Here is a 24,399-nt window from a genome sequence, read left to right as displayed (position 1 = left end):
TTCAGATGCTTTAACATTTCTATGGTGGAAATTTGATCTTGCATCAAAATAGTCTGGAGAACCAACCTGGTCTGATCATGTAATGGCTTCCACTATCTAGCCCAAACAATGGGCTAATTTTTTACATATCATATTGTACAGATTATCATGTATTCTTAAGACTTGGGTGGTGTTGTGGAGACCTAGAACATGCAATGGATGCTGCTCAGTGGGTAGGATTTAGCTGCTGGCAATGCTTTGATTGCAGTCTTGTCAAAATCCTGCTAAAAAATTCTCTAATGTGTTCAAGAGTAGGGACCAAATAAATGCATATTCTGCTGTACAAACACGAAGATGGCTCCACAATAGAACTTACACTGCAAAAATAATTTCATCCAAATCTAATTTTTATTGCCTTTCTTGATGCTTGGTAGAATTTTGTTCAAACAGCTGCCCAGGCACAATAAGGGAGTTACTGCATCTTCATGCAGCATGCCGTAATGACATAAGTCAGCAGAATTTCCTTTAAAACTCCTCCATCTTGCCACTACCAGCTTTCAACACTTGCATTCATCTTCTGTTGCACTTTGATCATCCATTTGTACTTCCTGCATGTGGAGCAGGAAGATATCTTCTCTCCCCCCTATCATTAGCAAATTGTTCAAAGCAGCAAACAGCTGCTTTTGCTGGTTCATCATGTGTTACTGACTTGAGGCCTGTCATACGCCCGTCTCTCAGCATCTGTCTCCTTTGATGCAGTGTCTGACCAGATACATGATAAAAATATTCACAACATAATTTCCTGTCTGTTTCCACTTCCAAGAGAATTGACTCTCTCTCTAATGAGATGAGAGATCACTTAAGAGGCTGCTTCAAATCAAAAAGCCCTGTGCCACCACGGACCACTTTCCCTACCACCAGGCAGGCTGACGGAGACTTCAATTCATCACGAGAGCCTAAAGGAAAGAGAGACAGGGAATAAAAACATGATTAACTAATCAATAGTATAAGTGCTGAGCACACAACAATTCTCTGAATCCTCTGAGGTATGACTACTGCATTGCACTAATCTTTCAAGAGGCAAATTACTTTAATTAAACTCCACTCCTTTCTCTGAATTCTGTTTTATTCTTATCATACACCCCTTTTCCTCATCAATATCCATTTGTTTACCTTCCTCTTTAATTTGGTTGCAGTTAGCTGATGTCAGTGTTTGTCATGTTACGGATTTACCAAGTACCAACTCCTCAGGGTTCCCACACCAGATTGGTGACCCACAGTACTGTTCCCAAACCAGCAGTTCACAGAATTTAAACATAACTTCCTTGCTCCTGTGGTCGCTACGTTTTGGAAAGCCTAGGATCCCATTTGTTTGTTAACCTGTTCTGCCACCATTATAAAGTGGTGGTTTGTGTACTCATGTCTTTAGTGTCTCTCATTTCACCTACATAATCACATCAGTTTTCACTTCTCTGCAATAAATTTCATCTACCATTCCACCAAACAACAGAGCAAAAGAAAACCAAATTGAACAGTTTAGCACGGTTTGCTGTAATGAAGTTCATTCCTCATCTGCCTGAGCGAGTCTATTGTTTTCCATTGTCTTTATATTTCTCACATGATTGTTTTCATATTCTTCAACCCCCTTCCTTATCAATGTCTTGGTGTTCCTTTGCTGAATTCTGAAATGTTCCCAATCCTCAGCTTCAGTGCTCTCTTTGACAATATTATTAGCCTTTTCTTTGATTTCATCCTATCTTTGACTTCTCTTATTAGCAATGGCTGAATAATTTTTTCCTGTTAGGTCCTGTGCATAAAAGGCAGATATAAACTGTACATTAATTCTCTTAAAAGTGAACCACTGATTGCTTAAGGTCATATCTTTTAATTTAGTTTCCCAACCTACTGTAGACAAGTCATTAATATAACCACAGAAAATGCTGGAAGTACTCAGCAGGTCTGTGGGAAGAGAAACAAAGTTTCTGATTGAAGGCCCTTCTGATGACCTGAAAGGTTAGTTCTGTTTCTCTTCCTACAGATGCAGTCTAACCTGCTGAGTATTTCGAGCATTTTGTGTTTTTAATTTTAGATTTTCAGCGACTGCAGTTTTCTTTGATTTTCACTTAGAGCCAACTCATGCCTCATACCTTCATGGTTTGCTTTATCTGATCACAAGATCACAAGACAAGGGAGCAGAAGTAGGCCATTTCGGCCCATCGAGTAAAACAATACACAAAAAGTGCTGGAGAAACTCAGCAGGCCAGGGAGCTGGAGGTCGTTCCTCCAGCACTTTTTGTGTAGCTGCCTGACTTGCCTGACCTCCAGATTCCAGCATCTGCAGAATTTCTTGTGTCTCCATTTGGATTTAAAACCCTGGTTTCAAATTAATCTTTTGATGAAATTACTATCTTCTGATGAAATTTTAGCAGATTATGATCACTCTTTTCCAAATAATTTTTGGGGTCTGATCCAACAAGACCAGCATTTATTGTCCATCCCCAATTGCCCACAAGAAGGTGGTAATAAACAACCTTCTTGAACCACTGCATCCACCTAGTGAAGGAAACCCCACAGCGCTGTTGGGCACGGAGTTCCAGGACTTAGACCCAGCAATGAAGGAGGACTGGTGATATTACATTTCCGAGTCAGGATAACACACACTTGGAAGAGAACCTTGAGGTGACAGTGTTCCCATGCACCTACTGCCCACATCCTACTTGTGATAGAGGCTGTAGGTTTGGGAGGTGCTACTGAAGGAGCCTGGGTGAGTAGCTGCAGAGCATGGGGTGTCAGTCAAGTGGGCTGCTTTGCATCGGGTGGTATCAAGCCTCTTAATGATTGTTGGCACTGCACTCAGAGGCAAGTGGAAAGTATTTGGAGTGTCAGGGAATCTCCACCAGATTCCCAGCCCCTGATCTGTTCTTGAAGCCACAGGATTTGTGTGGCTGGTCCAATTAAGTCTCTGGTCATTTGCTGACTGCCAGGATATTGATGGTAAGGACTCAGCAATGGCAATGCTACTGAATACTAATGATAATTGGCTAGACTTTTTCTTGTTGGAGATGGTCACTGCCAGGTACTTTAGTGGCATGAATGTTCATAAATATAACTTGCTATTTATCTGCCCATGCCTTTATCTTCCTTAGAACTGACGTTGGTAAGTGTTGTGTTCAGTTCTGGTTGCCTCATTATAGAAAGGATGTGGAAGGTTTAGAGAGGGTGCAGAGATTTACCAGGATGTTGCCTGGATTGGAGAGCATGTCTTATGAGGATAGTTTGAGTGAGCTAGGACTTTTCTCTTTGGGGATGAGGAGGATAAGTGACTTGATAGAGGTGTACAAGATATGAGGCATAGATCGAGTGGACGGTCAGAGACTTTTTCCCAGGGCGACAATGGCTAACACGAGGGGACATAATTTTAAGGTGATTGGAGGAAAGCATAAGGGGGATGTCAGAGGTAAGTTTTTTTATTACACAGAGAGTGGTGGGTGCGTGGAACGCATGCCTGCAGAGGTGGTGGGGGCAGATACATTAGGGACATTTAAGAGGCTCTTAGACAGACATATGAATGATAGAAAAATAGGGGTCTATGTGGGAGGGAAGGGTTAGATAGATCTTAGAGCAGGATAAGATGTCGGCACAACATTGTGGGCACGACATTGTGGGCACGACATTGTAGTGTTCTATGTTCTATGGTGTAATTGGAAGTTCCCTTTTTCATAGTATGCAAACCTAAGCCACACTGACTCAACTCAGTGCCTTTGTAAAATTCACCTTGTTGTGGAACAGAGTTGCTTCAGATTTTAATCAAATGTCACTTCATTTGCTGTTACTTCTTAAGGTGCAACCAGCATGTCCAGTTGGCAGAATAGCTTGATCTGGCATGCACTGATACACAATTATGGATATTATGATAAACAGTAAGATGGCAGTCTTGCCAACTAGGCCCACACCCCATAAAGGTAAAGATATGATAATGATTTGCGTCAGTAAACCTTTGATGGGACCAAGTCAAATTTCTAATCACTCACTTGACGTGGAAAATGCTGGGTGTTATCCATTCACCAGCTGTTGTGCTCAATTGCAAGTCATATATGGGTATTTCTCACCTTCAATACAATGCAGCATTGGCCCAGATGGTATTGCATCAAAAAAACTATATTGTTTGTTCATCTCATTACTTAGCAAAGTTTATTACAAATAAGCAGAGGACCATTAAGGCTCACATCCCATAAAATGAATAACTTCTATTAACAGTCATGCTCTTATAAAGCACTAATCAAAGTTTTAGTAGTGCAAGGCATTCTTATGGGACCAGTGCATACAAAATAGCTATTGTGTTCGTTTAAATTATGACCAATTCACTTGCAAGAAATGCATTGTACATGAAACAGGATATGGTGGTATAGCGATTAAATTACAGCATTAATGATTCAGAGAACTGGAATAATACACCAGAAAACAAGTTCAAGTTCCACTGTGATACTATGAGCATTTCAATCCAGTTTAAAAAGCATCTAAAAATATAAGGCAGTTATCAGTAAAACAGACCTTGTTAAAATCCAAACTGCTTAACAAATACCCTTTAAAGAATCCAGTATTGGCAGATAGCTGAACACTGGAGGAGGATGAGAAACTCCCAGAAGACCTGAGCACTGAGTCAACGTGGAGCATGCCTAAGGCAATGTGGTTATACCCTATCGTTCCAAGTGGTTTTAGCTGCCTGGCTTGTAACTGCAGCACTTTGCAATGTGTTACAATGTGAACTGTGGCCATCAAATTTCTTTGAACATCTTGATCATTTCCTTTTCTTGCTAAGACACAAACCCACAAACTTTTTCTCCCCCATCTCTTCACAATGTTGAAGATTCATTACTCATTCTCATCCAGCACCAAAAGCTGTGCAACTCCTTATTTCATCCATCAATTGAAGAATTGCCTTTTAAGTATTTTATCCGCTATCTTGTTAAACTTATGACAAAGGAACATTCAGATTTCTCAGAAGGAAAAGACGAGATTGTCAAAAATATATTGTGCAACTATTTCGAGACAGTTCAAATTTTACTTCCTTACATGAAAGATACTGTCTCACAATGAAACAAGAAACAAGAACATAAGAAACAGCAGCAGCAACAGGCTATCTGGCCTCGAGTCCATTCAGCCCTTCAAGATCATGGCCTAAGCTTCATCACCATCTTACCTAGCATTGTTGCTTGTTTCAAGAACTTATAGCTGGTTTCAAAAGTCATCTGCTGAAGTGGTGAGGAGCTTGACTGAATGCCAATGCGATTAAATGGCTTGTACGATCCATCAAAACACATGTAATCCGCCACAAGGGAAAGATGTCGAGGGTCCACTTGGATACCTGTGCAAGATCAAGACAAGAAATGTGATTCCACTCAAAGGCACAGAACATGATATGAAGCACTGAGGAAAGGCAGCAGCACAGTATTACAGTATGGAATTGTTGTCTCTCATTGTACCAGAGAGTTATTTTGAGATCCAGGCTTAAATTTGACCAATAACATTGGCCTGAGTTTCAATTCACTTAAGTTAAAAACTCTGGCAAAGAAAAAATCCCCTTTACAATACCACAAAGTTTTTTGCAAAGCACAGAAAGGTGTTGCAATACCTAATAATGGAATGTAGTCGAAATCAAGTGGGTAATTCATAAAATGAAGCCAATCAATGAGTTGTTTTCATCCTATCTGACAAAAATACCCCAACCTCATTGCTCAGTTTGCTGAAGTCTTCGTTTCCATTGCTTTTAGAAAACAGTGCCTGTGAACTGTCAAGCTTGGATCCCTGCACCATAGAAACCCTACATGTGAAAGTAGAGGAAGCACAAGAACACAATGTTGTCACCCGCAGGTGCACTTACACGCAACTGAAGTGCCAAAACTAGCAAAGGTACTGAACAAGACTTGTCGAGAGGCTGTTTCTGGGTGCACAGTCAAGAAATTAAAAAGGCATAATCTCAGGCCATGCACACATCATTTAGATTCGGATAAGGGCAAAATTTCCTTACTTAGATGGTTATGAATTTTAGGGATCTCTGCTTGTGAATGTTAAATTCCTGAGTATTTTTTTCCCCAAGACTGAGGTTGATAGATTTTTGGATACTTGAGAGAATTAGACAGGAAAGTGGCCAAGGCAGAGAATAGTCCACAATTTTACTGAATGTTGGAGCAGACTCCAGGGCCATGAGGACAACTGATGCCCTTGCTTACAATCTGGAAGCGGGATTGGTTAAATGGTTCTTCTTCAACTGCCAGATACACGAAGGGCTGAATCAGGGACTGTTGTGTACTCTGCTTCACAGAGACATTGCTCACTCTCAGCTCTCCAGACACAGCGGTCCAGCCCAAGGGCTTCATCATCCACCGCATGGACAAGACGGCGGCATCAAGTAAAGGCAGAGGCTTCATGATTAACTCATCGTGGTGTATAGACATGGCGGTTCTGTCACAGTCCTGTTCCCCCAACCTGGAACATCTGGCGGTCGTGTTGTCCATTTAATCTGCCGAGGGAGTTCTCCGCCATCAGCCTGGTAGTGGTGTTCATTCCACCCCTGGCAAACGTCAAGCTGGCACTGGAGGAGCTGAGCACCATGATCAACAGTCACGAGACCCCATCATCCCCCTCAGTACTAATCAACAAGCTTCAAAACTTGGGCCACCGTACCTCCCTCTGCAACTGGATCCTCGACTTCCTTATTGGGAGACAACAGTCAGTGCAGATCGATAGTAACATCTCCTCTTCGCTGACAATCAACACAGGCGCACCTCAAGGATGCGTGCTTAGCCCACCACTCTACTCTCTCTACACTCAAGACTGTGTGGCTAGGCACGGCTCAACCGCCATCTATAAATTCGATGATGACACCACTGTTGGCAGAATCTCTGATGGCAATGAGGAGGCATACAGCAGTGAGATAGATCAGCTGATTGAGTGGTGTCGCAACAAGAACCTCGCACTCAATGTCAAGAAGACCAAAGAATTGATTGTGGACTTCAGGAAGGGGAGGTCGGGAGAACACACACCAGCCTTCATTGAGGGGTCAGCCGTGGAAAGGGTGAGCAGCTTCAAGTTCCTGGGCGTCAACATTTCAGAGGATCTATCTTGGGCCCAATCACAAAGAAGGCACCCTAGGCACTCCTACTTCATTAGGAGTTTGAGGATATTTGGTTTGTCACCAAGGACTCCTGCAAATTTCCACAGACGTACGGTGGAGAGCATTCTGACTGGTTGCACTACCGCCTGGTATGAAGCTCCAATGCATAAGGTTGAAAGAGGCTGCAGAGGGTTGTAGACTCAGCCAGCTCCATCACGGGCACAACCCTTCCCACCACTGAGGACATCTTTAAGAGGCGGTGTCTGAAGAAGGTGGCGTCCATCATTAAGGACCTTCACTACCCGGGACATGCCCCCTTTACGCTACTACCATCGGGGAGGAGGTACAGGATCCTGAAGACCAACATTCAACGTTTCAGGAACAGTTTCTTACTCTCCGCCATCAGATCCAATGGTCCATGACCCCATGAACACTACCTTGATATTCCTCTTTTGCACTATTTACTTCTGTAACTTACAGTAATTTTATAGTCTTGCACTGTACTGCTGCCGCAAAACAACAAATGACACAACATATGTCAGTAATAATAAACCTGCTTCTGATTGTTTCCATATCATAAACTTCAATGATTGTTCAGCTTCGGGTGAGAGGAGCTGCTTTCCAGATACTTGCCGTCTATCTAGTGAAATCTGAAAAGATAAACCAGCAAGGTCATCCTCACAAACTTCTGGGGACTAGTGTCTAAATTGAGAGATCTGTTTCACAGTCACTGAAAAAGTCACACTCACTTGATCATACTATAGAGAAAGTGCTAAACTCCTCTATCACAATGCCTGGGCCATTGGTTCACCAGAGGGTGTACTTGTGTGTGGGGGTAAGGGAGGTAGTCCTTAACAATGACTCTGGACCCCACAAAGTCTCAGAACAACAGACCAAACACAGGCAAGGAAACCTCCTCCTGATTACTAATGACTGTCTTCCCACAGCTGAAGAATCATTGCTCTTTCAGGTTGCACAACACTTGATACACTGAAATCTATAAGAGCATAGAATGTACTCTGGGAGGGGGGGATTTCAGTGTCCATTGCCACTGATTGAGCTGGCCAAGTCATAGAGCATGGAAACAGACCCTTCAGCCCAACTGGTCCATGCCAACCAAGACACCCATCCAAGCTAGTCCCATTTGCCTGCATTTGGCCCATATTCTTCTAAACCTTTCTTGCCTATGTACCTGTCCATCTGTTGTTTAAATGTTGTTATTGTACCTGCCTCAACCTCTTTTTCTGGCAGCTCATTGCATAGACTGACTACCCTCAGGTTCCTATTAAATCTCTCCCCTCTCACCTTAAACTTATGCCTTCTAGTTCTTGATTCCCCAGCCCTGGGAAAAAGACTTTGTGTATTCACCCAATCTATGCTGCTCATGACTTTATACACTTCTATAAGGTCACCTCTCATTCTCCTACACTCCAATAAATGAAGTCCTAGTCTGCTCAACCCTTCTCTATAATTCAGTACTTAAGTCCTGGCAACATCCTCGTAAATCTCCTCTGCACACTTTCCAGCTCAAAAGGCACCTTTCCTATAGCAGGGTGACCAACACTGAACACAATAGTCCAAATGTGGCCTCACCAACACCTTGTATAACTGCAACACAAGTCCTGAAGGAAACTACCACCAGACTGAGTCTGTGGCAGGTAGAGAGTGAAGTGACACAAAGGATAAACTTATGGACTTCATCCTCATTGATCAACCTATGGCAGATGCATCTGTCTTTGACAGCACTGCCAGAAGTGACCACTGTGTTGTTCTTGAGGACGTACTCTCCAGTGTATTGTGCGACACTATAATCGCGTTAAATGGGATACACAGCTTGGTATGGCAACTGCTCTGCCCCGGACCACAAGAAACTGCAGAGAGTTGTGGACACAGCCCAGCACATCACGGAAACCAGCCTCCCCTCCATGGACTCCGTCTATACCTCTCGCTGCCTTGGTGAAGCAGCCAGCATGATCAAAGACCCTACCCAAATGGGTCATTCTCTCCTCTCCCATCAGGCAGAAGATACAGGAGCCTGAGGGCACATACCACCAGGCTCAAGGACAGCTTCTATCCCACTGTGATAAGACTATTGAACGGTTTCCTTATATGATGAGATGGAGTCAAGACCTCACAATCTACCTTGTTATGACCTTGCACCTTATTGCACTGCACTTTCTCTGTAGCTGTGACACTTTGCTCTGTATTCTGTTATTGTTTTTACCCTGTACTACTTCAATGCACTGTGTAATGAATTGATCTGTAGAAATGGTATGCAAGACAAGTTTTTCACTGTACCTTGGTACAAGTGACAATAATAAACCAACACCAATACTCAGAACAGACCTGGCATCCAAAGACAGCAGCCTAAGCCCAAGGGTGCTGGGCACTCCTCACTCGGGCAAGAAGTCCTTATCTTTCATGAGATTCTAAGGACTATTATTAGTGGCATATATGCCGATAATCAGTAGAGAGTGGGATATACAGGGCTCTAATAATTAGAGCCCAGCATATCCCACTCTCTACTGACATCGTCAAGCCTGTGGATCGAGACTGGTTCAATGAGAAGTGTGGAAAAGCATGCCAGGAACAGTACCAGGCATATCTAAAAGTGAAGTGCCAACACAGTGAACTTACAAAAACTTATAAAGGCAAGGATGAAGCATCACAATAAATTCAGCCAGAAGTGCCGAGTGGATTATCCTCTACATTTTCTTCCTGACATCGTCAACATCACAAAAACAAGTCTTTTGGCAATTCAATTCACTCCACTTGATAATCAGGAAATGGCTGTGAAAACTGAAGACCTCCCCCACACAAAGTCATGCTGACTATCACTAATAAGTCCTGCAGAAAGCATCTGGCCCAGATGGAGTCCCGGCAGTGTTCTCAGATCCTGCGCAGATCAGCTGGCAGGGGTATTTGCAGACATTTTCAACTCTCCCTACTTAAATCTGATGTTCCCATCTGCTTTATAAAGACCTCGATCATCCCCGTACCTAAGAAAAATAAGGTAACGTGACTTAATGAATAGTGCAAGGTGGCTCTGACATCCACCATCATGAAGTGCTTTGAGAGGCCATGGCAGATGCCATCTCCCTGGCCCTACACCCAGCTCTGGAGCATCTGGACAGTAAAGACATCTATGTTGGACTATTGTTTATTGATTGCAGCTCCACCTTCAGTACTGTAATTCCAAGCAAACTCATCACCAAACTCCTAGGCCTGAGACTCAACACCTCCTTTTGCAACTGGATCTTTGACATCCTGACCAACAGACTGCAATCAGTAAGGATAGGCAGCAATACCTCCAGCACAATTATCCTCAACACTGGTGCCCCACATGGTTGTGTTCTCAGCCCCCTACTCTACTCCCAATAAACTGAAGACAGCTAAGTCTTTAAGACAAGGCACCATCCTGGCTACAGTAATGAGGAACACTGCTCTAGAATCTGCTGCACTTCTAGCCATGCTGTTCTAATACATTTACAACACTGGCATCGATCCATCAATGTGAAAAATTCTTCATTTCACAAAAAGGACAGGTTCAATCCACCCAGTCCACAGTAAACCTCAAAGTGATGACAGCCATTTCTGACAGTACTCTCAAGTGTCACTTGCTCACCACTAATCTGCTCGGCAGTACCCAGTTTAGGCTTTACCAGGGCCACTCTGTTCCAGACCTCAGTTATGGACCAAAAGACAAAATTCCAAAACAGGAGAGTGACTCCCCTTGACACCAAGGCAAGATTTGACCAAGGGTGGTTTCAAGTTGTTGGAGCTGTGGGTTGAAAAGCCAATGGGTCCTGCTGGATTTCAACATGGAGGTCTTTAAATAAGTGGCGAGTAAGATAGTTTGTGCATTGTTTATAATTTTCCAAAATCCCTAGATTCGGGCAAGGTTGGAAAATAGCAAATGTAACTCCTTTACTCAAGAAAGAGGGAGACTAAAGGAAGAAACTGCAGGACTGTTAGCTTAACAGCTGTCATTTGGAAAATGTTAAAAGCTTTTATTAAAAAGGCATAAAGCTGGGCATATAGGAAACTCAAGTTAATCAGGCAACGTCAACATGTTGGAATACTTTGAAGAAGCAGCAGATGCCATGGATAATGGAGAACCAGTTGAGGTACCATACTTAGATTTCCACAAGGCATTTGATAAGCTATCCCATCAAAACTTACTGTAGAAGATAAAAGCTCACGGTGTAGGAGGTAACATATTGGCATGGACGGAAGACTGGCTGGCTAACAGAGAAGAGGCACAGAATGGGTAGTTTTTTTGGTTGACAAGATGCCGTGAGTGATGTGCCGCAGAGATCTATTGACCCTCAGCTTTTTATGATGTACATAAATGACCTACATGAAGACACCCAAGACATGGTTGTTAAATTTGCCAATGATGCAGAGATGAGTCAGAAAGTAGGTTGTGAAGAGGACATAACATGGCTAGAAAAGAATATAAAATAAAGGCTGCATCTGTGGCAAGAGAAACAGAGTAACTAGGGAGAGAATAAGGCCCTTCAAAGACCAAAGTGGACATCTTCGTGTGGAGCCACAGGAGATGGGCAAGGTCCTCAATGAGTAGTTCTCCTGTGCTTTAACTGTGGGGAAGCACATGAAGACTTTGGAACTTGAGATAGTTAATGGGGAAGTCTTGGGGCTAGTCTGCATTACAGCAGAGGTGGTACTGGATGTCTTAAAACACATGAAGGTAGATAAATCTCCAGGGCCCAGTCAGGTATACCCAAGAGCACTGTAGCAAGCCACAAAAGAAATTGCAGGAGCCCTGGCTGAGGTATGTGCATCATCGTTAGCGACAGGTGAAGTGCTGGAAGACTGGAGGGTGGCTAATGCTGTGCCTTTATTTAAGAAGTGCTGCAAAGAAAAAACCTGGGAACTATAGACCAATAAGCCTAATGTCTGTGGTAGGTAAGTTACTGGAGAGGATTCTGAGGGATAAGATATACATACATTTGGAAAGACAAGGGTTGATCAAGGATTTGTGAGAGGGAGATCATGCCTCACAAATCTGATTGAGTTTTGTGAAGAAGTAACCAAGATGGTCGATGAGGGCAGGGCAATAGACCTAGTTTATATGGACTTCGGTAAAGCCTTTGATAAAGTTCTGTGTGGTATGCTGCTATGGAAAGTTAGATCACATGGGATTCAGAGGGAGCTCGCTAATTTTATACATAATTGGCTTGATGGTAAGAAGCAGAGGGTGATGGTGGAAGGTTGTTTCTTGGACTGGAGGCTCGTGACTAGTGGTGTTACCCAGGGCTCAGGGCTGGGCCCATTGTTGTTTGTCATCTATATCAATGATTTGGATGAGAATGTACAGGGCATGGTTAGTAAGTTTGCAGATGACACTAAAATAGGTGGCATTATTGACAGTGAAGATGATTATCACGATTTACAGAGGAATCTTGATCAGCTGGGTAAGTGGTCCGAGGAATGGCAAATGGAGTTTAATTTGGATAAGTGCGAGGTGTTGCATTTTGGGAAGACAAATGAGAAAAGGACATTCACGGTGAATGGGAGGGGCCTGGGGAGTGTTGTAGAACAGAGGGACCAAGGAATACAAATACATAGTTCCCTCAAGGTGGCATCATAGGTAGACAGGGTGGTGAAGCAGGCTTATGGCATGCTGGACTTCATCAGTCAGGGCACTGAGCATAGAAGTGGGATGTTATGTTACGGTTGCACAAGATGTTTGTGAGGCTGCATTTAGAATAATGTATTCAGTTTTGGTCACTCTGCTACAGGAAGGATGCTATTAAGCTGCAAAGAGTACAAAGGAGATTTACGAGGATGTTGCCAGGACTCAAGGGACTGAGTTATGGAGAGAGATGGAGCAGGTTGGGACTTCTTTCATTGGAGCGTAGGAGAATGAGAGGTGATCTTACAGAGGTGTTTCAAATCATGAGGGGCATTGATATGGTCAATGTGCCACAGTCTTTTTCCCAGGGTTGGGGAAATCTAGAACTAGAGGGCATAGGTTTAAGGTGAGAGGAGAGAGATTTAATAGAAACCTGTGGGACAACTTTTTCACCCAGAGGGTGGTCAGTACATGGAATGAACTGACAGAGGAAGTGGTTGAGGCAGATACATTTCCAACGTTTAAAAAGGTACTTGGATAGGTACATGGATAGGAAGGGTTTAGAGGGATACGGGCCAAACGTGGGCAAATGGGACTAGCTTAGATAGGAATCTTGGTCGGCGTGGACCAGATGGCCAAAGGACACATCTCCATGCTGTGTAACTCTTTGACTGAAATAAATTGTTATGGAAATGGATCAAGGGATCTGCAGCAAAGGCTGAGAAGTGGACACGCTGTGGATTAGCAGTGAGCTTATTCAATGGCAGTGCAGTTGAATTACTCTTAGCTCTCTGTCAGAGAGCAATCATACAATTGTCTTGCAAGTTCAGTTTCACCAAAGATCATTCTGGTAAATATCATTCTGAATGGCAGGTGAAAAGCAGTGATTGTAGCTGCTGCCAAGTCACATCAGGTCACTGTCTATTTAATTAAAATTATTTTTGCACATTAATTAACCCCATCAAAAAGCTACTCTTCAGCAGATGGTTGAACAGAAGCAAAACAAGACGACAATTAACCTCGGCCTCAGCTTAGCATGGGAACATATCACCCAGGGTGGAATTAGTCGATACAGCCAGTTACTGATGTAGTGAGTCTCAACTCAGATCATAAAAAAAGTTAGTGTTACTTTCCATAATCTCCCTAGGAAAGGCTGGAAAGGGCACGTGGAATTTTCCAGGGATAGAGAAGAATTTCAATTGCCCATTGCCATCCAGTCATCCGAGTATAAAGAGTGCACGTATGGAGATCCTACACATTTGGCCTCGACCGGGATTCGTGGTGGCACCACAGTGGTTAAACTATCACATTGGTAATGCACAGTGCTGGACTAACAAAACAGACCAAGTTCAAATTGCACATAGCATTCAAGGAATTTAAATTCAGTAATAATCTGGAATTTGGAAAGAAAAGCTTCTTAGTAATGAAGAATTCAAAAACTATTGGACTGTAGTAAAAACCCATCTGGTTCTCTAATGCATCTTTGCCTGATCTGACATTTATGTGACTCCCCTGTGGGTGATTCTTAAACGTCCTCTGAAACGGGCTGCCAACCAGGGCAATTAGGGTTAGACAAAAAAATGCTAGCCTTCCCAGTCCTGCCTGAATCCTGAAAAATATCCACACATACAACTGGGAATTTACTTGGACAAGGTGAGATAAGGTCCCCAGTATCACCAGAGCCACAGCTTTGGAAAGGGGTGAAAAGCGAGGGACAAAAGCAAATTTTAAAAAAAACTTACCGTAAACAGCAAAGACATCTTTGATTTCTTTTTCAATGACTCTTAGAGCAGCCTCAATACCATACGTGCTGGCAATAGAGTGGATATCATTTGAATATAGGCGGCTCAGATCCAAGATCTAAAGCACAGAAAACAAAGCAAATCATGAAGACTGGAAGTACGTAATCTCAATATGGAAACTACACCAAAATAAAACCACTTATTAACTAATCACATTTTGCTCTCACTTACTGTATATAAAAATTTTCAGCACATACAAAGTCAGAATGCTATGTCATGATGAAGTAGGCATGGTTGAGTAATTGCACTGTTAAGCTTGGCGAATGCATTGCTTTAAGTAATGGAGATTGAACTCTCCAGTGGCCCAAATTCAATCCTGACCACTTGTGCTGTCTGTGTGGAGTTTGCATATTCTCCCTGTGACCACCTAGATTTCCTTCAGATGCTCTGGTTTTCTCCCACATCCCAAAGATGTGTGAGTTGGTAAGTTAATTGGCCACCCTAGATTGTCCCCAATGTGGAGGTGAGTAGCAGAATCTGTGAGGAGTTTATGTGAATGTGGGAAGAATAAAAAGGGTTTAGTAATAGGGTTAATGTGGAGTAAAACTTCGATAGTTCAGCACTTTTTGGTGGTAGTCTTTGGTAGTGCTGGACTGGCAGACTTTCCAGACTATTGGATATTACTCCTTTTATTATCCCAACACACATTTATTTCACTTTTTAAAAAATAAAAGTTACATAATACCACAATAATTTTTTCAGTGAACACAGGATGTTTACAGGAATTAAGGTGAATAGGGCCCTGGCCCAAGGGATGTCCACAGTAAGTTTAAAGGGAGCATGAGAGACGAGGCCCTGGTACATTTTGGGGGAACACGGGAAACAGCACTGGACTGTTTAAAGGAAGTGCTAAAAACAGCACCTGATGAGCTGGGTGCCATATAATTAGGATTTTAGGACAACTGAACAGTGGATTATTGGAGTTTTATCGTAAATGGGTGCCTGATGCTCGGCACAACTGTGTTGGGCTGTAGGGCCTGTTTCCATGCTGTAGGCTGATAAATGGGTTTATTATATTGTGACGTGTACTGAGGTACAGTGAAAAACTTTGTTTTGCATGCCAACCATACAGATCATTTCATCACATCAGTGCATTGAGTTAGTACAAGGGAAGAGCAATAACAGAATGCAAGCCCCCCCCCCAACTCCTTTGTCTTCCCTTATTCCTGTGGCTCCCTTCCCCTGCCTTGATGACCTGCCCATCTCCTCTCCTCCCCTCCTCCATCCTTTATTCCATGGTCCACTGCCCTCTCCTACCGCATTCCTTCTTCTTCAGCCCTTTGCCTCTTCTACCTATCACCTCTCAGCTTATTACATCTTCTCCCCCTCCCCCACCCACCATCTGGGGACAGACAGGATATATCCAAGGTTATTAGAAGGGAGGGAAGAGATTGCTGCATGATCTTTGCGTCCTCACTGGCCACAGAAGTAGTGCCAGATGATTGGAGGGTGGCAAATATTGTTCCTTTGTTCAAGAAAGGGAGTAGGGATAACCCAGGGAATTACAGACCAGTGGAGTCTTACTTCAGTGGTGGGCAAATTACTGGAGAGGATTCTTAGAGACAGGATTTATGGGCATTTGGAGAAGCATAGGCTGATTAGGGACAGTCAGCATGGCTTTGTGAGGGGCAGGTCGTGCCTCCCAAGCCTGACTGAACTCTTTGAGGATGTGACAAAGTACATTGATGAAGGTAGAGCAGTAGATGTGGTGTACACGGATTTTAGTAAGGCGTTTGGTAAGTTTCCTCATGGAAGGCTTATTCAGAAAGTCAGGAGGCATGGGATCCAGGGAAACCTGGCGGTGTGGATTCAGAATTGGCTCACCCACAGAAGACATAGGGTGGTGGTAGATGGAGCGTATTCTGCCTGGAGGTTGGTGACCAGTGGTTTTCCACAGGGATCTGGGACCCCTGCTCTTTGTGATTTTTATAAATAACTTGGATAAGGATGTGGAAGGGTGGGTTAGTAAGTTTGCAGATGACACGAAATTTCGTGGTGTTGTGGATACTGTAGAAGGCTGCTGTGGGTTACAACAGGACATTGATAGGAGAGCTGGGCTAGCAGTGGCAGATGGAGTTCAACCCGGAAAAGTGTGAAATAATACACTTTGGAAGATCGAATTTGAAGGCAGAATACAAGGTTAATGGCAGGACTCTTAGCAGTGTGGAGGAACAGAGGGATCTTGGGGTCCACATCCATAGATCCCTCAAAGTTGCCACGCAGGTTGATAGAGCTGTCAAGAAGGCGTATGGTGTGTTGGCCTTCATTAGTCGGGGTATTGAGTTCAAGAGCCGCGAGGTCATGTTGCAGCTCTATAAAACTCTAGACAGACCACACTTGGAGTATCGTGTTCAGATCTGGTCAACTCATTATAGGAAGGTGGAGCGAAGGAGGACGAAAGGTGACTTGATAGAGGTGTACAAGATGATAAAAGGCATAGATCGAGTGGACAGTCAGAGACTTTCTCCCCAGGGTGGAAATGGCTAACATGAGGGGGCAAAATTTTAAGGTGATTGGAGGAAGGTGTGGGGGGTGGGATGTCAGAGGCAAGTTGTTGTTTTTTTTTTACACAGAGTGGTGGGTGCGTGGAACGCACTGTCAGCAGAGGTGGTGGAGGCAGATACATTAGTGACATTTAAGAGACTCTTAGATAGGCACATGAATGATAGTAAAATGGAAGGCTATGTGGTATGGAAGGGTTATATAGATCTTAGAGCAGGATAAAAAGTCGGCACAACATCATGGGCCGAAGGGCCTGTACTGTGCTGTAATGTTCTATAACACCACTGGAACACTCCCAACCTGCTGGTTCTCTACCACCCTCCCTCCAAGTTTCACAATGTCCTTCATTGCCACTGGTTCTATACCCAATAGCACCAAGGGAATACCTTCACCACAAATGGAGGGCCAATTCAAGAAGCAGCTCTCTACCATCTCCTCAACAGCAATTGGAGATGGGCAATAAATCCTGGTTTTGCCAAAGGCAGCCAAATCCTATAAGTGAGTAACAAACGGGACTTAACCACTTAATGTAGGCTGGTGGATGGCAGTGCTGCATTTTCTTTCCTGAGGAATGCTAGTGAAAGGGTTAAAAATTTAAGCAAATGTGTAATCCAATCTTAGTTCTTTATCTCTTTACAGACTACAACTAATAACTGGAACAGTATACAAAACAGTACTGCACTGGAAGGCAAAGTCAGCATTACAGGAGAGGTAAAGCTCACGGAAAGGATACAAATTATAGCAGGGACAGTGGAAAAAAACCACAAGAATCCTGTCCAACTTTCGACCACAAGAATATTTCTCAACTATGTATTAAAATAGAGAAACAGGACAAAGATTTTTATCCCCCCTCAAAAGGTTCATAGCACTTGCTCATAAGACCAGAGAGAAAAATAATGTCAGAATATGGTCAGAATAATATAGGAATCATATAGGTGGGAATTTGACCCATCATACTTGTGGCAGCATTTTGAAAGAGCCTACTCACCCCTTCATTGCACACAACTTTCCTCTTCTAGTACACATTTAATCCTCAATTATCAATACTTCCTTCTGGTGTTCAACCATGAGTTTTTGACACAAGGCAGACCACAGATGGGCCAGAGTCATCATAAGTTGGAGATGTAAATGCAAAACTGAGATGGTGTAAACAATTGCTCATTGTCCCAAGATGATTAGAGCTGACATTAGGAGTTTTGCTCTTTCCATTTTTTGACCAAACAATTTGTTAATTAAGTAGGCTACCAGTTTCTAATTTTCAATGGAAAATGGGTAGTTTGAGTCTACTTTTCCCTCTCTGAGGTCAGTGGAGGGACATGAAATTCAATTTTGTTTTTGAATGTTGTAAGAAGATCGACACCACAACCAGACCACTGTGGAAGCTGAGGAATAATGTTTACAGTTATCGGTGAGGGAATGGGTATCTCTTGAATGTTGAGGCTATCTAGTGAAGTACCTTAAGTGTTAACGACTACTTTATAAGCAGTGGCTTAATCTACACCAAGAGCACAGGATTCAGTTCTGAAATAGGAAGGATTTTGAGTAAGTGCAATGTACTTCAACAATGCTAAAGTAAATACCGCAGTTGTTAGAAACCCAAAACCAGAAAAAGCTGGAAATATTCAACAGCTCAGGTAGCATTTGTGTAAAAAAAAGTGTCGAGCTCAGATGAGAGGTCATCAATCTCTATGTATCTGCTGTTGAATCAGCAGTCTATTTCCAACAGTTCATATTTTTAAACCAGAGAACTACCAAGGTTAAATTATTAGTGCTGAAGTTAGAAGGTTAAGGAGTAATTTGTTTGAAGGCAATAGAGGGCAAAGAGAAACTTTCTACACTAGTGAGGGAGTCACTGGTAAAATTTACAACCAGACAATTCAGGAGCAAAATTGGAAATATAGGAAGGGTTGCAGAAGATGTGACGCTCTTCACAAAGATGACAATTGATGCTTAGACCACTTGTTCATTTCAACATTTCAGGTCTGAGATTAATAGATATTCGAAAGGGCAGGTATATGGAGTTCAATCACAGATCAACCACCATCTTATTGGATTGTAAACTGGACCCATGAGATGAATTGGCCCCTATCTGTTGCTGGGTTTTTCGTTACAGAGCAACCATCATCTGTTCCCTTTCCAAATTTCCAGGCAATAATGGTTGTCAAAACATTTACGCACATTGTCATACTTGAACATCTCGGTGAGGTTTATTCCCTCAGTGTTCAAAACCATTTCCTTCTCTCCTCTCCTGTTGGTTGTTTCATTCAAAAAGCAACGAGCAATTCCTTTGGTCTCATAAACAACTGCGCTTTGTGCCACAGACATGATCAGTGAGGAGAGGTCAAAGTGCACCTTCATGATAGGCAGCTTCAGTTTAATCTGCAGAATAAATACACAATCATTGGAATGTAGCTTCTGGGCAAAAGTTTGAATTAAAAAAAAATGCTCAGAAGCATCACAAATCCCTGTTTTTTTGGGTTACTGTCCCAGAATTTGCATCAGCACAAATATGTCTGTTCCAATTTGAAGAAAAAAGAACACCTGTTGATATTTCCTAATTCACAAGGAAAAGTTAGGTAGGATGAAAAGCTGCTATTTTTCATGGACTTTTATTCTGCAAAAATATAAGCTAGAATGTCAATTTATAAATGTAGCTTTAAACAATGCTTCATTTTACATTGGATCTCCTTCCACTACTGTTCCCATCTGCCCAGCCCACCTTCCCTTATTTGGTTCCATGCTCCATCTTCCTTTCCTATCAGATTCCATCATCTACAGCCCTTTGCTGCCTCCACCTATCACCTCCCAACCTCTGTCACTATTTCCACTCTTCCCTCCTCCATCTGCCTATCACCCCTCCTCACCTGGATCCACCTATCGCCTGCCAACTCTTGCTCCACCCTTCCCCATACCTCTTTATACTGGCTGTCTCCACTCTACTCTTTCAGTCCAGATGAAGGGTCTCAACCTGAAATGTTGACTGTCCATTTCCCTCTACAGATGCTGCCTGACCAGCTGAGTTCCTCCAGCAGTTTGTTTTTTGCTCCAGATTCCAGTATCTGCAGTCTTGTATCCCTACTTTTTAACCTTTGTGACAGTGAAAAGTCTTACAGGCTCTGCACACTTGTAAAAGAGCACCCAAAAATTAGCAGCTCTCAGATTTGTTGAGAGGTGCAACAATCCCCTGAAAGATCACATCAATAAAGAATAAAATATTTTCTTGCTGAGAATCACCAAATTCTCAGTAGCGTTGTACTTCGCAGAAATGCTGTAACTGCTGGTAACTTTACTGACACAAGTGGAACAATAATTTGCAGTCACTGATGAATTATCTGGCTGACCTAAATAACCCTCTCCACCCCCGTGCACATGCTACACTGAATGGTGATGCACTTCCAAGAAAATTCAGGACAGAAAGTTTCAGGACTTTCAGTAACTCATTTCAGCAAAACAAAAAACCTCAGCATGTTTAATGAATATTTCGTACTATTTTTGACATAAATAGTATTCTTGTCTTACCTCACACCAAAGACTGTCATTTGCATCATATTTATAACCTTGAACAGCAGGATGTAAATTTAACACTGCATTTACTCTTGTGTTGCCCATGCCCTCTGCGGTATCCCCTCCACTATTCTTCGTAAAATATGAATATTCAGAAGAATCTTGGTTGATGAGTTCCTGTTGTTCCTCTTCTGGGAGAACTTCATCTACCTTCTCCTCCAGTTCTTCTGCATCATCTTTGGCCTCCTCTTCCTCACTATCATAATCAACCTAAAACAGGAGTAAAATAATTACACTATCAGCTCATTCCCATAGATGGAAGTCAGAAACAGGAAGGGAGCAATCACTCTATTGGGAGTATTCTATAGGCCCCCAATAGCCACCAGGACACTGAGGAGCAGATAAGTAGGCAGATTTTGGAAAGGTGCATAAATAACAGGGTTGTTGTCATGGAAAACTTCAATTTCCCTAATGTTGATTGGCACCTCCTTAGTGCAAAAGGTTTAGTTGGGGCAGAATTTGTTAGGTGCGTCCAGGAAGGATTCCTGACACAGTATGTGGACAGGCCAACCACAGGAGAGGTCATACTGGATCTAGTACTAGGCAATGAACCTGGTCGGGTAACAGACCTTTTGGTGGGCGAGCATTTTGGAGACAGTGATCACAACTCCCTGACCTTTAGTACAGCCATGAATAACGAAAACGATATGGGAAACGTTTTTTAATTGGGTGAGGGCTAAATATGATGGTATTAGGCCAGGAACTTGGGAGCGCAAATTGGGAACAGATGCTCTCAGGGAAATGCACAGCAGAAATGTGGAGGCTGTTTAGGGAACACTTGCATGGGGTTCTGGATAGATTTGTCCCACTGAGACACGGAAAGGATAGTAGGGTAAAGGAACCATGGTTGACAAGAGAGGTGAAACATTCATTAAAGAGGAAAAAGGAAGCATACTTAAGGTTTAGGAAGCAAAAATTAGGAAGGGATCTTGAGAATCATAAGGTAGCCAGGAAGGAGCTTAAGAAGGGATTTAGGAGAGCTAGAAGGGGACATGAGAAGGCCCTGGCAGGTAGAATTAAGGAAAACCCCAAGGTTTTCTACACATACAGGAAGAACAGGAAAAGGACAGGGTAGGACTGATCAGAGAAAAGGGGGAAATGTGCCTGAAGGCAGAGGAGGTAGGAAGGTCCTTAACAAATACTTGGCTTCAGTGTTCACTAGGGAGAGGGACTTTGACAAATGTGAGGTCAGTGTAGAACAGGATAACGTGCTGGAGCGTGTTAAGGTTAAGAAAGAGGAGCATCTGAAAAACATTAGGATAGGTAAGTCCCTGAGGCCAGACAGGATATATCCCAGGTTACTACCAGAAGCAAGGGATGAGATTGTTGGGGCATTGATGATGATATTTGCATCCTCCCTGGCCACAGGAGTGGTACCACAGGATAGGAGGATTGCAAATGTTGTTCCTTTGTTCAAGAAAGGTAATAGGGATAATCCTGGGAATTACAGACCAGTGAACCTTATGTCAGTGGTGGGCAAGCTATTGAAGAGGATTCTTAGGGACAGGATTTACGAGCATTTGGAGAAGCATAGTCTTATTAGGGATAGTCGGCATCGCTTTGAGAGGGGCAGGTCATGCCTCATGAGCCAACTGAGTTTTGAGGAGGTGACAAAACAAATTGATGAAGGTAGAGAGGTGGATGTGGTGTACATGAATTTTAGTAAGGCATTTTACAAGGTTCCCCATGGTGGGCTCACCCAGAAATTCACAAGGCATGGGATCCACGGAGACTTGGCTGTGCAGATGGGAATTAGCTAGCCCACAGAAGGCAGAGGGTGGTAGTCGATGGAGGATATTCTGCCTGGAGGTTGGAGGCTAACGGTGTTCCACAGGGATCTGTTCTGGGACCCCTGCTCTTTGTGATTTTTAGAAATGACTTGGATGAACAAGTGGAGGGATCGGTTAGTACATTTGCAGATGACACGAAGGCTGGAGGGGTTGTGGATAGTGTGGAAGGTTGTTGCTGGTTACCACGGGATATAGACAGGATGTAGAGCTGGGCAGAGAAATGGCAGATGGAGTACAATCCAGAAAAGTGTGAAGTGATACACTTTGGAAGAACGAACTTGAAGACGGAGTACAAGGTTAATGACAGGATCCTTAGCAGTATGGAGGAACAGAGGGATCTTGGGGTCCACGTCCATAGATCCCTCAAAGTTGCCGTGCAAGTTAATAGGGTGGTTGAGAAGGTGTATGGTGTGCTGGCCTTCATTAGTCAGGGGATTGAGTTCAAGAAATGAGAGGTAATGTTACAGCTCTATAGAACTCTGGTTGAACCCAGTGGACCTCCTGGCCTACAGTGGATGCAGGGCACATATCACCTCTAGTGCAGCATTGCAAAATCTTATGGGGCGAGGGCGGAAAAGAGAGATGACGATGTTGTGAAATAGAATTGCTAAAAGAAGGTAGATCTCAAAATTGCAACAGGAACAAAGAACACTGCAGCACAGGAACAGGCCCTTGGACCCACCATGTCTGTGCCGACCATGATGCCAATCTAAACTAATCCCATCTGCCTGCACAAGGTCCATATCCCTCCATTCTCTGCCTGTTCATGTGTCTGTATAAATGCTTCTTCAACATTGCAATTGTATCTACTTCTGCCACTTCCCCTGGAAGTTCCAAGCAACTACCATAATTTTATTTATTTCTATCAGGTTGTCCTTCAACCTCTAAAGCTCCAGAGAAAACAATCCAAGTCTGTCCAACCTCTCCTTATGGTTAATACTCTCCAGTCCAGGCAATATCCTGGTGAACCTCTTCTTCATACTTGTCAAAGCCTCCAAATTCTTTCTGTAATGCGATGATTAGAACTGCACACAATACTCCAAATGTGGCCCAACCAAAGGTTTATACAGCTGTACCATGGCTTGCCAGCTTTTACATTCAATATCCCAAACAATGAATATACACCTATACGGTTTATGGTACTGAATACAGTACAGAATATATGGTATACCGTATGCCTTCTTTACCACCTTATCAACTTGTGTTGCCACTTCCAGGGAACAATGGACTTGCACCCCAAGATCCCTCTGTACATCAATGCTCGCAAGGATCTTACCATTTACTGTATACTTTCCTCTTGCATTTGACCTCTCAGATTGCATCACCTCACTCTTGTGTGGATTAACTTCCATCTACCATTTTTCCCACCCAAATTTCCAAATGGTCTATATGTAGCTGTATCCTTTGACAACCTTCCTCACTATCCATAAATCTGCTAATTTTTGTGTTGTCTGGAAACTTGCTAATCAGATCACACATTTTTGTCCAAATCCTTAGATATATTACAAACAGCAGAGGTCCATGCATTGATCCCTGTGGAACACCACTTGTCACAGACCTCCAGTCAGAATAACACCCCTCCACCACTACCTTCTGCCATCTATGACCAAGCCAGTTTTGAATCCAACCTATCAAGTCACTTTGGAATCCATGCAGCTTAGTCTTCTTCATCAGTCTACCATGAAGGATTTTGTCAAATGCAAGTCCATGTAGACATCATCCACTGCCCTAACCTCATGGATCATCTTCACTACCTCCTCAAAAACCTCAATCAAGTTTGTGAGACAAGACCTCCTCTGTACAAAGTCATGCTGACTATTCCCCATAAGTCCATACTTTTCCAAATGCAAGTAAATCCTGTCCTTAAGAATCTTCTCCAATCATTTCCCTACTACAGATGTAAGGATCACCAGCCTATGATTTGCTGGATTATCCCCACTGCCCTTCTTAAACAAAGGAACAACACTGTCTACCTTCTATTTTTCTGGGAACTTTTCAAAGCGAATACAAAGATCTTGGCTAAGACCTCAGCAATCTCCTGCCTTGTTT

General features: G+C 43.0%; 1 protein-coding gene across 1 annotated transcript in view; it reads right to left on the bottom strand.

The window, feature by feature from the left end:
* Positions 1-218: 218 nt before the first annotated feature.
* polr1a (RNA polymerase I subunit A) overlaps positions 219-24,399 on the bottom strand; it is a 119,283-nt gene continuing 95,102 nt past the window's right edge. The window contains exons 31-35 of the mRNA XM_052009559.1: positions 20,516-20,770; positions 19,175-19,375; positions 14,435-14,552; positions 5,180-5,344; positions 219-935 (exon numbers count right to left, since the gene is read on the bottom strand). Coding sequence (XP_051865519.1) covers positions 835-935; positions 5,180-5,344; positions 14,435-14,552; positions 19,175-19,375; positions 20,516-20,770 — 840 coding nt within the window. The 3' untranslated portion in view covers positions 219-834. The remainder of the gene's footprint in view (positions 936-5,179; positions 5,345-14,434; positions 14,553-19,174; positions 19,376-20,515; positions 20,771-24,399) is intronic.

This window comes from Pristis pectinata, chromosome 2 (genome assembly GCF_009764475.1).
Source record: "Pristis pectinata isolate sPriPec2 chromosome 2, sPriPec2.1.pri, whole genome shotgun sequence".
Lineage (NCBI taxonomy): Eukaryota > Metazoa > Chordata > Chondrichthyes > Rhinopristiformes > Pristidae > Pristis > Pristis pectinata.
This window is presented reverse-complemented; position numbering and strand designations above follow the sequence as displayed.